Source organism: Bombus pyrosoma, linkage group LG8 (assembly GCF_014825855.1).
Source record: "Bombus pyrosoma isolate SC7728 linkage group LG8, ASM1482585v1, whole genome shotgun sequence".
NCBI lineage: Eukaryota > Metazoa > Arthropoda > Insecta > Hymenoptera > Apidae > Bombus > Bombus pyrosoma.
In genome coordinates, this window is record NC_057777.1 from 4,209,672 (window position 1) to 4,221,416 (window position 11,745).

The window sequence follows — 11,745 nt, forward strand, 5'->3', positions numbered from 1 at the left end:
TCCTGCGTAAGGTTTACAGATTGACGTTTACAGATGTCGATTCCATTACTGCACATTAACCACTAGGAATAAATGTTAACGTACCACGTAATATTTTACGAGGCACGATTGGAATAAATTATTACTGACAATAATAAAAGATAAAATCCTCCTTGCATGTAACGAGAAAGAACATTAAATTGATAGTGAAATTATTCAATTGCGAAATTATTTGAACGTTTGTCACGGAAATTCTTTATCGCTGTATTACGTGTGTTATATCCAAGCTTTTGAAACTTCATTAATACTATATTCAGAGAAGTTATTGCGAGATTACGTTGTCAGAATTTGAGACAAATCCGAAAATATTTATAGAAATCTGTGATTCTTGCAAAAACAAATTCTATCATCTTTTCTCGACTACATAATCGCGATTTTGGAGAATTCCGTATCTGACGAGGTTTCGTGCCTGTCGAGGGCAAATAAGAATGCGTGAACGAAGGCGATACGTTCGTGCATGTTCGATGCAATTAACCATCGCTGAGAGACGCCGACCTGTGTGGTCTTATTAACCGTGACTCGAAGAAGATTCTGCAAAGGTGGGTGCGTGAGCGTACGGAATCGCGGGCGCGCAATTCTTCGAATAATAATGTTATCCAACTCTCGTAATCCGATTATCCGCTCAAATCCGCTTATTCATCTACGATAATTATACTACCAGTTATAAATGTGCGTACACTTTCCTCGATTTGTGGTAGTAATACGTACAAACCAATAATAAGCTAATAGTAAAAAAATAGTCAAATTCAAAATTTCAATTCATTCCTAATTTATTAAAATTGAATATAGTCGTTTATTAAATGCATAATAGGCGAGATAAATCTCCATTTAAAATCCATTCTTATATTTACGTTCATAAAAATATGAATTTGCATAAAACTTCAGTAATCCTTTTAATTTAAACAAATTAATTAAATAAATCAAATAATTTAATAAATGAAAAATAAATTAATTTAATAAACTAATAGTAGTCCTTTTTCTTTCCCAAAAAATGTTTCCATGGGGGCAAAAAAAGAAATTCGAATGTTAAAAGATTAAAAATAAGCAAGTGTTCGGATATGATACTTGTAAGCATCGATGTAAGTATCCAATATTTAACAACAAATATTTAAAGTAACCGCGATCGACGCAAAGCAATCTATACGTTTCTATTTTCCGTCCCATTTATCGAACACGAGCGTAAATTAAAGGAAAATATTTAATAAAAGGTGGCGATTTAATGGCTGTCCGTGGGGTTTGTCTAGCGCAAAGCAATTTCACTGTGCTGTCATACGGCATAACGTCATTCATAATTCACGGATGCCATAAACATTACGCGAGCATCGTAAAAATACGCATTTATAGAAAGCTCCCTCGGAGGCTTTTACAATTTCTTGCTTGGCGAAGGACGAATTCATATTCATCCGCGTCACACGATCGTTTCGTTCGGGGCCGTTCGAATTTCATCGGTACAAATGACTTCACTTCATCGTCGACGTATGTATCTGTTTAATGACTCTTTACCTGTATACACGTGCCACGTCGATAGATGCTTTTCCGCTTTTCCTATCGTAACGGTCTAAACAACGACCATGAAGTCCTGTTACATGAGAAATCATCGAATGAAAATTTCTTTCGACTCGTTAAAATAGCCAACAATGGCCCAAAAGACGTTTACCTTTTTGTTTACAACCTGGTTTCATTTATTAGACAAAAGGGACGAATATTTGTAGAGTACACGTATTAGGTTGTCCGAAAAGTTTCTTTCGTTTCATAAGGTAATAATAGGTGAACAACAACTTTGTTTTATATTATTTTATTGAATTAGGTATGACCCATTTCGTTCTATTTCTATTATTATATTCGTGCATAATTCGATAAACTAATATAAAACAAAAAACATTGTGCGTCTATTATTTCCTTATAAAAGGAAAGAAACTTTTCGGACGACCTGATAGTACGAGAACGTATATGAAGAAAAGCAAACGTTACGGTACTTAAAATTAAAATACAACGTTAACAAGCAAAAGAATATCGATTCATTAGCATACCATACGTATAGCATCTTATACGTAATAGTTTATCGTTTCTCGGAAAATTTCAGAATCGACCGAAGCGTAGTAACGACAGATCGTACGAGTCGATCATCGAAATACTCAGCTTTACTGTTTCAAATTATAGACCGTCGGCTCTCTGATAGCAAACCGCAGTATAGTTTCGTATGCGCACCGTACAAAACGAAATGTATCACATATCCGCAATGATACAGTCCGTAACGTGCACGAGTGAAAATAAAATAATATATTTACTCCAAGCCCTGATCTATACTCAAATGTTGCGGTGCAAATTGCAATCCTAACCATATATCACACCGAAATTCCAAATTTTACAAATCTAGCCATTCAGAGGCTAAAATGACTAATTTCGCTCATTGTAAAATTTCCACTTTCATTATCCAGGTATACGATTAATTTTCATTCCGTTGAAAGTAAATCATTTGCTTGCATCAGTTCGTTCGTCTATCATTAAACTCTGCAAAATCAATAAAAATATAATGAACGGACTGTAGACGATTATGCAAATACAATAGATATTCTTACGAACGATCTAGAAACTGAAATCTAAATAGAGATTTCTTTCGCTTATTAATAGATATTTCTGTGACGGTACTCGACGACGGAACATTCCGATGACTTCGCGACACAAAGCGCTATACCATCAGAACGTAAGGCCGACATGCCCGATGTACCATCGATATCCCTACGGTCCTTTCGCCGAATATTCGGAAGAAAGCGTACGCGGCAACGGTCGCGGACGTCTAACGAACGCGAGAGTAGTGGGGATATCGAGGGGCAACAAAGAAAAGAAACCGTTTGGTTTCGAACAAAAGATTCATTCCGTTTCGAACAGCGAAGTGCGAAGGGTCTAGCGTAACAGCGAAGGAAACACATTGGAGAAGCGTGATTGTTGATTGTTAAATAAACTTTATTGTTGAACATCGAGAGTATTACTCGGGCACTTACATCTAACACCACCTCATTTCTTTATAATATTGCTTTGTAATTGTTTCTTTGGAGTTTATTAATCGATGGATATATTTATTCAGTTCGTGAAGTGGACGAGGTTAGGATTAGCAATGGCGGATTACATTAACCCGGCACGCGCGGATTAGAGCCAATCGGCGAATATAAATGAAAGGCGAGGCTAAAACTAAACCTGGCTATTTATCTTTATTATTTATTCAGGTCAGTTAATATGTGAGACGATTCGCAAGGACGGACTGCATGTAGAGCATCGGTCAGTCGACTAATACGAAAAGGACCATCCTCAAACTGTAACAACGATTCGCAATTTTTCGATGATTAAACAAAGATCCATATTCGAATATATTATATAATATAACATAATAATAATAATAATAATAACATACTGAACAAGTTTTAAAGGAAACTTTAGCTTAATCAGAACACTTCTTATAAATTAGCACTCCATATGTATCTAACTAGATCACTCGTTCGTTGACCAAAAAAGAATAAAATGTCTTGCCTCTGCTATACTTTCTTGCGTATACGAATCAGTACAAAGTTCCTGCGTCCATTTTCTATAATTTTGAAAAAGTCATACGAGTCGTTTTCGTTTATTGATAACGAAAAAGAAATGTTCGTTGCAATTAATTAACACGCGTCGTCACGCCTCCTCTTCAACGTTACAACCATCTAACCACGTGAACAGAGATACAAGTTAATTAAAATGAAAATCTATCGTGTTTATTGATCGTGTTTGGTTGCTCAATCCACGAGTATCGATTTGCACAGGTGATCGAGCGTGTCCAACCGCGCGATGACGAAAACGGTGGAGCAAAGAAATTACAGCTAGATCATCATTCAGTCGTATTATTTATTCGGGTCACCCGATATAGGAGACCATCGACAAAAGCGAGTCGCGGCGAACGTGTACACCTCCGCTGCCACGAATGCTAACCAGATGCGCTAAGTATCGTTGGCGAACTCGCGGACGACTCGAGCACTCAACCATTCGCAAGTAAGGTCGCTTCAAGGTGCGTCTAGACTATGGAAAAAAGCGTATTCTCTTTGTTCGTGCAGGTTGAAAGTAATTAGTCGCGTTGTTCGTGCAAATTTATATTTCACTGCGTTTTATTATTTATTTGCGGCTGGTCAAATTTACGTCTCGTTCAATCTGTATCTATTTATTTAAATTTCCATTTCGTTCAATTTATATTTATTTAAATTCACGTTTCGTTCGACTCGTATTTAGCTATATTTATACTTCAGTCGGTTTACATTTATTCGAATTGATATTTTGTTCCATTTATATTCTATACGTTCGCTTATTCATCAGCAGATGGCAAATTTGTATCTACATATTGAAAATTACAATTTGTACGAGATGAAGAATTAACCGGAGATAGCATTTTAATCTGAACGCTCTGTAACGCAACTGTCGAATAACAGTTGGCCTGTAACGAACTATAAACAGACATGTAATCGTAAAATATTTGAAATACATGCCCCACAGTCCCTGTAACATGTAAATTACAATCTGTACTATGGATTAGCTAAAGGTAGTACATACGTAACAAGAAATGCTTAATCGTTGGTAAGAATCAATGTAATTGAAGCTTTGTAATCTAAACGCTGTGCATGTGAACGACAGTTCGCACCTTTGTGAACGATTAGGTGAAACAAGATCCTAACGAATGGTATGCGCGTTCTCTCCGGCTCGATGGAATGCGAAACACGTTTTCCAAGCCAAATCCAACGGGACTGACATCTATAACAGAGTAAAGAAACGGAAAACGAAAAGGAGGAAGGTTCGCTGAAAAACTGATTTCAAGTTTTGCTCGCTGACGCGGAAACTACCAGACAATTCACTTAAACCGTATAAAAATGGGGCCTCTACCTTCTACGGTTATCTGTCTCAACAGTGACCGGAGGAATTTTTCTCCGTCATTTCCTATCTTGTTCCTCCTTATTTCGTCAATTTCAGTACTTCAATGGCTACGTTTATTTTCTCCTTTACATCTCAATTATTTAAGTATTTTGAAATGTCTAATATTTCGGCTATAATAATCTTCACTTCGGTATTGCAGTACTTGTAAACTCGTCCACAAGATCTTATGTAAATAACATGATTATCAGAATACCTGTGCGTTCAAATGATATTGATATATCAAATGTTTATATACATTACCGTGCTATCAGTAACATCTAACGCATATGATAGTTTCAGATTAATACGGCAATTTCTGATCATCGCCATTATTTTCGTACCGTTACATTATGCGGCCTATTTGCTGTACTAATAAAACCATAAGGAAATCGTGACTTTGATATCAACGTTTCCTTCGACCAGGCACAGGTGGATCGACTATAGTATAATATAGTTATTTCTCTATGAGCTATACTCTGTAAACCAGCAATTCGACTATACCAATAAGCAATATGTATTTTAAATAAAATACACGACTTGCTTGGTATTACGTTTAATCGTCGTAGGAAGTTCAATCTCATCAAAATAACGGCTTACGGTCTGAAACTCGTGGAAACAAGTTTACGTAATTTCACGTAACGAGCCCTGTCGCCTAATCGCGGGATATCGTTCAAGGAAAAAGATAGGGAAAACAGGAAAAGGACTCGTGTGCCCAACGAGTCACGGTAGAACGCCGCTGAGAAAGTAAACGGTTCCGGTACAACGTAAAATCAACCGTGAAAACATGAAACACGCATCCTTTCGCCGAAGATCCGCCATCGATCGATATATTATCCCTATAATCGATATTCTACAAAAATAGATTTATAAATGATATTTCCAGCTCGCAAAAATTAAAAGTCTCAAGAATCTTTATCAGAAGTTAACGAATAATTAGCGAGGATAATTGATAATGTAAAAGTCGGAAGATCCAAGTAATTAGTTTGTAAGTCAGGATTTTTAATATTTGGAGACCGTGAAAATACGAAGAGTGGTGATAAGAAGGGTGAAAACTGGAAATTCAAGCAACTAATCTGCATATTTTTAATTTCAATATTTAGAAACCAGTTAATTTGCAAGTTTCAAGTTCTAATATTTGAAGAATAATATTTGCGGATGCACGAAGAAGTAGAAATTCTAAGGAATTTCTGGCTTTCCGGTTCTAATATTTAAATATACGATATTACAAATAAACGACTGAACTCCGGATCCAAGTGAAAGTTGAAGGTCGAACATGGATACGTTGACAGTCCAAATAATTAATCCCCAAATATCTGAATTCTAATATATGTGAATCGTAAATATACAAAAATGTTGATAACGACGGTGAAAAGTGAAAATTAAAGGCATTAATTGACAAGTGTCAAGTTCTAATATCTTGAAACCGTATTTAACATTCGAAACCAAGACCATTTACCAAGAAAATAGATTTGATTCTTAAGAGCATTATACTAAACATCAATGGACCACCGAGACGTGGTAATATTTTATAGCGACTAATACGAGAATTAGAATCCTACTTTTACCTTTTCTTTCCTCTTTCTTCTGTACCGATTCTGAAAGAGCGTAATCTATGTCGATACAAGCATTAACTCTGGGTCCGAGAGTTGTAGGATTCCTTTCACGTGATTAAATGTCGAGGGAATTTTTATAACAGTATCGCGAAGAGGATGTAGAAAGTCGCGATGTGACGTAACGTTAAAACGTACACCATTAACGCCTCACGAGATTACTGTTGGTTTGAGGAAGTAAGTAAAAAAGATGAGGACATCGTGTGTATCAATATTCTGGTACTTGTAGTATTTTCTATATAATATAAAATGTCCGGTAGTTATTTAAAACTTCTTCTTACGTATGGTTATAAAATCAAACAAGATTGAAATAACTCGTTACTTTATTAATAATTAATTTAATTCAAATATGCAACTAATTCCATTTCGACATTATACAGAGTTCTTGGAAGATTTGAACTTTCTTACTATGAACGCTATAACTGGTGACTGACGGTGGCGAAGGACCATCAATCGGTAACTATACTTATTGACGAAACAAATGTCTATATATGTACAATGACGATGTACGTATGTATGTACATAATCCCGAATTTAAATTTGGAGATTTGGATTAGAATTTTACAAAGTTTCGTGGAAGATTATACGAAATAATTGCAGATGTGAAAAAGGTTACCAAATACTTATTTTTCAGCGAGTTTAAAACAACTATTTCTAAACAATTTTTTACTTATCTTACCTCCATTTGTAATGACAATTTGTCTCTTTGACATCAGAGACAATTTGTATTCAGTTCTAGTAAATCATTGGTAAAATCACAGACCAGGTTCTGTAGCATCGACGGTCAATGCTTGTGTCTCACTGTCTCACGTTCTGAAATACCGACTTTGCAAAGTCAGAGTATTTCTTACGCCCTCTGTGATTTACTATGGCGAATATCAGCAAACAAATATACTTTAGCAATGCATATTTTAAATAATAATAGTCCTTATAATTTACCGACTGCTAAAAAAGGGGACGAATCTCTAGCCAGAAGGGCTAACAAAATATAATCATAATAAAAAATAACTTACAAAGGTAAAGGAAAAATATAAATCGCGGAAGCTGATCTAGATCCAAATGTCATTCGTAACAACTATTAATAATTAGTAATTTGGACTAGTGTTTGAGAATTGGTAGAGAAACTATCATAAAAGGAGAAACTTCTTTAATTGAAAATAATTTATTATCATTGTTTACTTTGCTATTAATTAATATACTAATCCTAAAATTTGTATTACTATAACAAACTTGTATCTGTAAGAACATATTAAGTTTATATGTTTAATAATTAATTGTTCAATAATGGTATATTTTAGTTTCAAAAATTGATAAATTATCGTGTAATAAATCTTTCAATACATATATCATAAAAGGAATGAAATTAAAGATTATTTATTATAAATGTACTGGTTGTCGGATATTCTTCGACAAAATGTTCAATTAAAATCATTTCGATATTTATTATTGCAATATTTGTATGGACTGTGGGCCCATATTAAATATACATACTCCGATATTAAAGATAAGTGTGGTGAACGTATTATTAACCATAGGTACTCAAACGATTGTTAGTAGTATACCATTTATCCCAATAATCAACATTATATTAATAATAAATGTCCGTGGTTAATATGCTCGTCAAAAGTTCTACGTAATACGAGTCATTTGTTTCGGTTCGAACCTTTTGGACATGATTGGATGGCCAGAGAAATATAAAGACATGTGACTCACCATTAGATGGGAAAACATTGTTATCGACGCTGCAGTAGCTTAGAGGAAGTCATCACTAAAGCAATCATCAAAAAGAAACCACAGAACTCTATAGAGGCATTGGAAGCTGTGAGAAATCTGTAACAAAACATGGGATATTATAATTTACTTTTGAAGACATCAATTTTTCTATCTTTGTTAAAATAAATTAAACGTTATCAATGATCTACGCAAAACATAACTAAAGATTTAGAATTAATGTAAAAAATTCAAGTAGTTGTATTAAAATGAAGAAATAATACAACTCAAGTTCTATCTCAAAAAAAGTCTATAATATGAGCGATCGATGATAAACGAACAGAAAAAGTTCGGAAAGCTATGGAATTTCGTCATAACAACATATAATAAACTAAATAAGATATGTATTAGTTAAACGTACCTGATAATAATCGGTAGGAAACAATAGAATAGTAACAAAAATACTACGTAGTTGAAATCACGCGCTTCAAACAACAATACGTCTTGATACGATGCTTTTCAACAGTACAATGACGAACCGCGCCAAAACTTCGTCTAGCTGACTCCTGATTGGTTGATGTGGAACGGCTTCTCATTCGTGTAAATTCGCGCACAAAATTGAAATGTTGTATGATTGGTGATTCAGTCAGTGAATTACAACAGTTTCAGAGCAGATAATTAAAAAGAGTTTTTAATGTTCGCTATTTTCATCATTCTTATGCCGAAAATATTAATCTAATAATTAATTATATTAATCCAAAATTTAATTTTAATTCAAACCACTGCTATACTTAATCGATAATGTCGCATAAGAAATATAACTATCGATAACATATCGAGTGATGAAAACAAATATCGATCAATGGTATTACATGTATTAATAACTATCGATATATGTCATAACCTATTTCTAGCACCTAACCGCTAGTACATAACTTATACTAATGGTGGTTACTTGTAACCAGAGTATAACCCATCAATTAAATATTTTTTTGTTGATAGTAAGTTAAACATAAATTTATATAATGGCTGATACAGAAATATTTAATAGTATTTTAAATACGATCAATAATAATACTAAGAACCCAGAGCAATTTTTAAGGTAAATATGCTTTCGGTATTCTCTTTTCCTAACCTACATCATTGTATAATAACAATCATTTGTTTATAGTGTACAACACGACATTGCCATAGATTTTAAAAATTCCATAAAGCGTTTATATGATTTTACAAAACAGCAGTCACAAACAAATACGAATGCCCTGCCAGAGCTTGTTACAGAAGGCTTTGATGAAGAACAGATCTGGCAGCAGCTTGAATTGCAAAATGAGGGTGAACTTGATCACCTGATTGGTGATGTTTCTAAACTTTTAGCCAAAACTAAAGTATTCAAATTACCAATTAGTACAACTCACTCTATATCGGAACCTGAACAAAATGAAGATTTATCGGATAATGAAGAAAAGATGATAGAGGATGAAACCTCAGAGGATGAGGAGAAGCTACGAAGTAATTTAAAACAGCAAACGAATGTAAAGAAAAGAAAGAAGAAATCATCAATAGTAGATGACAAGTTTTTTAAATTAGAAGAGCTGGATGAGTACTTAACAAAAGAAGAAAAAAAAGAGAAAGAGGATGAAAAGAATGAAGAAGTATCTAGTGATGAATCTGTAGATTTATTCAATTATTTTTCTGATGATGACACCCAAACTGAGAAAGCAGAACTATTAAAGTATGCAGACTTTTTTGATAGTCCAGAAAGTGAAGATGAAAATCTTCATTATTCCAAACGATGCAAAAGTATAAATGACAAAGAGTCTGATGATAATGAATCGCTAAATGATGGCAATGATTCAGATAACGAAATGGATATAGATAGTGAAACAGATATAGATAATAAAATGGAAGATCCAAAGTCTTCCAAGAAGAAGGTTACATTTAATCTTACAAATGATTCTGATGAAACAGATAGCATAGAAAATAAAAATATTGATCTGAAAGAAGATGTAGAAATTAAATCTTCTCTGGAAACGCGACAAGAGAGATTAAAAAAGAGGATTGAAAAGCTAGAAGAGGAAGCTATAGGAGACAAACCTTGGCAATTAAAGGGTGAAGTCAGTGCATCAAGTAGGCCACAGAATTCATTGTTAGAGGAATTTGTCGAATTTGACATTACAACTCGACCTGCACCTGTAATAACTGAGCAAACAACATTAAAACTAGAAGATATAATTAAGCAAAGGATAAAAGACAAAGCTTGGGATGATGTTGAGAAGAAATTTAAACCAGTTGAGACACCATTAGAGTACAAAAAGAGGTTGATCTTGAATCAGGAAAAAAGTAAAGAAAGTTTATCTCAAATTTACGAGAATGAGTACATTAGACAGAGGGAAGCATTAAATCCAAATAACAATGAGAAAGAAGAAGAGGAACCAAAATTGCATACGGAAATTCGTAAAATGATGGATTCTGTGCTCTCCAAGTTAAATGCTTTGTCTAACTTCCATTACACTCCAGCACAGGTAAGAAGATTAGTAAAAAAAAACTTGTTTCTTTATGTTGTAATTCTCTACAGCTTATCAATAATTGCACATTTTTTTAGGCTAAACCCGAAATAAGGATCATTAATAACATGCCTGCAATCAATATGGAGGAAGTGGCACCAGTTGGAATGAGCGATGTCGCTTTATTAGCTCCAGAGGAAATTAAAGGTATATCGAGTAGAAGAAATTTTGTACACTGTTTAAATTTTTCATATTTATTATATTCAATTATGCTTTTCATTTCCTTCTCTTTAAGCCAAACCACGAGGTGATGTGATTGGTAAATCGGAAAGAACCAAAACGGATATGAAACGAGACCGAAGGCGCAAGAAGATGAGACAACGTGCACGACAACAGGCCATGGAGCAAAAAGAGAAGTTAAATGCACTCAAACCAGGCGTTGCTAAGAAATACAAGAAAGAAAAGGCAACAGAGTTGGTAAAGAAATTGAGCAAGAATCGGAATATTATAAAAATGGACGAGTCCAGTTTCAAAGCTCCTAAGTCCTCTACAGCTTTCTTTAATCAACTGCAAGACGAAGTAAAGAGCCATATTAAAGCGAAGACTGATACAGATAGTAGCAAGAAACAAAAAAATGTTCTATCTGCGATGAAATTAAAGTTATAATTTTTGTACCAAGTTATGTAAATATAAATTGAAAATGTTATATAATTAACAATTGATTTCTAATCTGCACCTAGGTCGATCTTAAGTTAAAGATAATAAATTAAATTCATTTTTATATGGAATATCAGTTTCTCTATCTCTTATGTTGGCCGTAAGTTTAATTTTATTATCTTTTTTAATAATATAAAAAGAAGGAAAGATAATTTCAAATAATAGAGGAGGAAGGATCATAGAATGCTTCAGAAATATGTTTCGGAGTTTAATCAATTATTTGCGTTATACATATT

The 11,745-nt window shown here is 33.9% G+C and overlaps 2 protein-coding genes across 3 annotated transcripts in view; one reads left to right on the forward strand and one right to left on the reverse strand.

Annotated features, from left to right (window-relative positions):
- The window catches only part of LOC122570135, a 38,609-nt gene extending 29,779 nt beyond the window's left edge, over nt 1-8,830 (reverse strand). Inside the window, exons 1-2 of one of the 2 annotated variants that reach the window (XM_043732059.1) lie at nt 8,710-8,830; nt 8,292-8,408 (exon numbers count right to left, since the gene is read on the reverse strand). In XM_043732059.1, coding sequence (XP_043587994.1) covers nt 8,292-8,309 — 18 coding nt within the window. In that variant the 5' untranslated portion in view covers nt 8,310-8,408; nt 8,710-8,830. The remainder of the gene's footprint in view (nt 1-8,291; nt 8,409-8,709) is intronic. The other variant, XM_043732057.1, reaches the window with a different exon arrangement.
- Nucleotides 8,831-9,203: 373 nt separating this feature from the next.
- On the forward strand, nt 9,204-11,507 carry LOC122569978 (U3 small nucleolar ribonucleoprotein protein MPP10). The gene is made up of 4 exons (XM_043731723.1): nt 9,204-9,390; nt 9,460-10,810; nt 10,891-10,999; nt 11,088-11,507. Exons 1-4 carry the CDS (start codon nt 9,314-9,316, stop codon nt 11,456-11,458), a joined length of 1,908 nt encoding a protein of 635 aa, XP_043587658.1. The 5' UTR covers nt 9,204-9,313; the 3' UTR covers nt 11,459-11,507.
- The last annotated feature ends 238 nt before the right edge of the window (nt 11,508-11,745 follow it).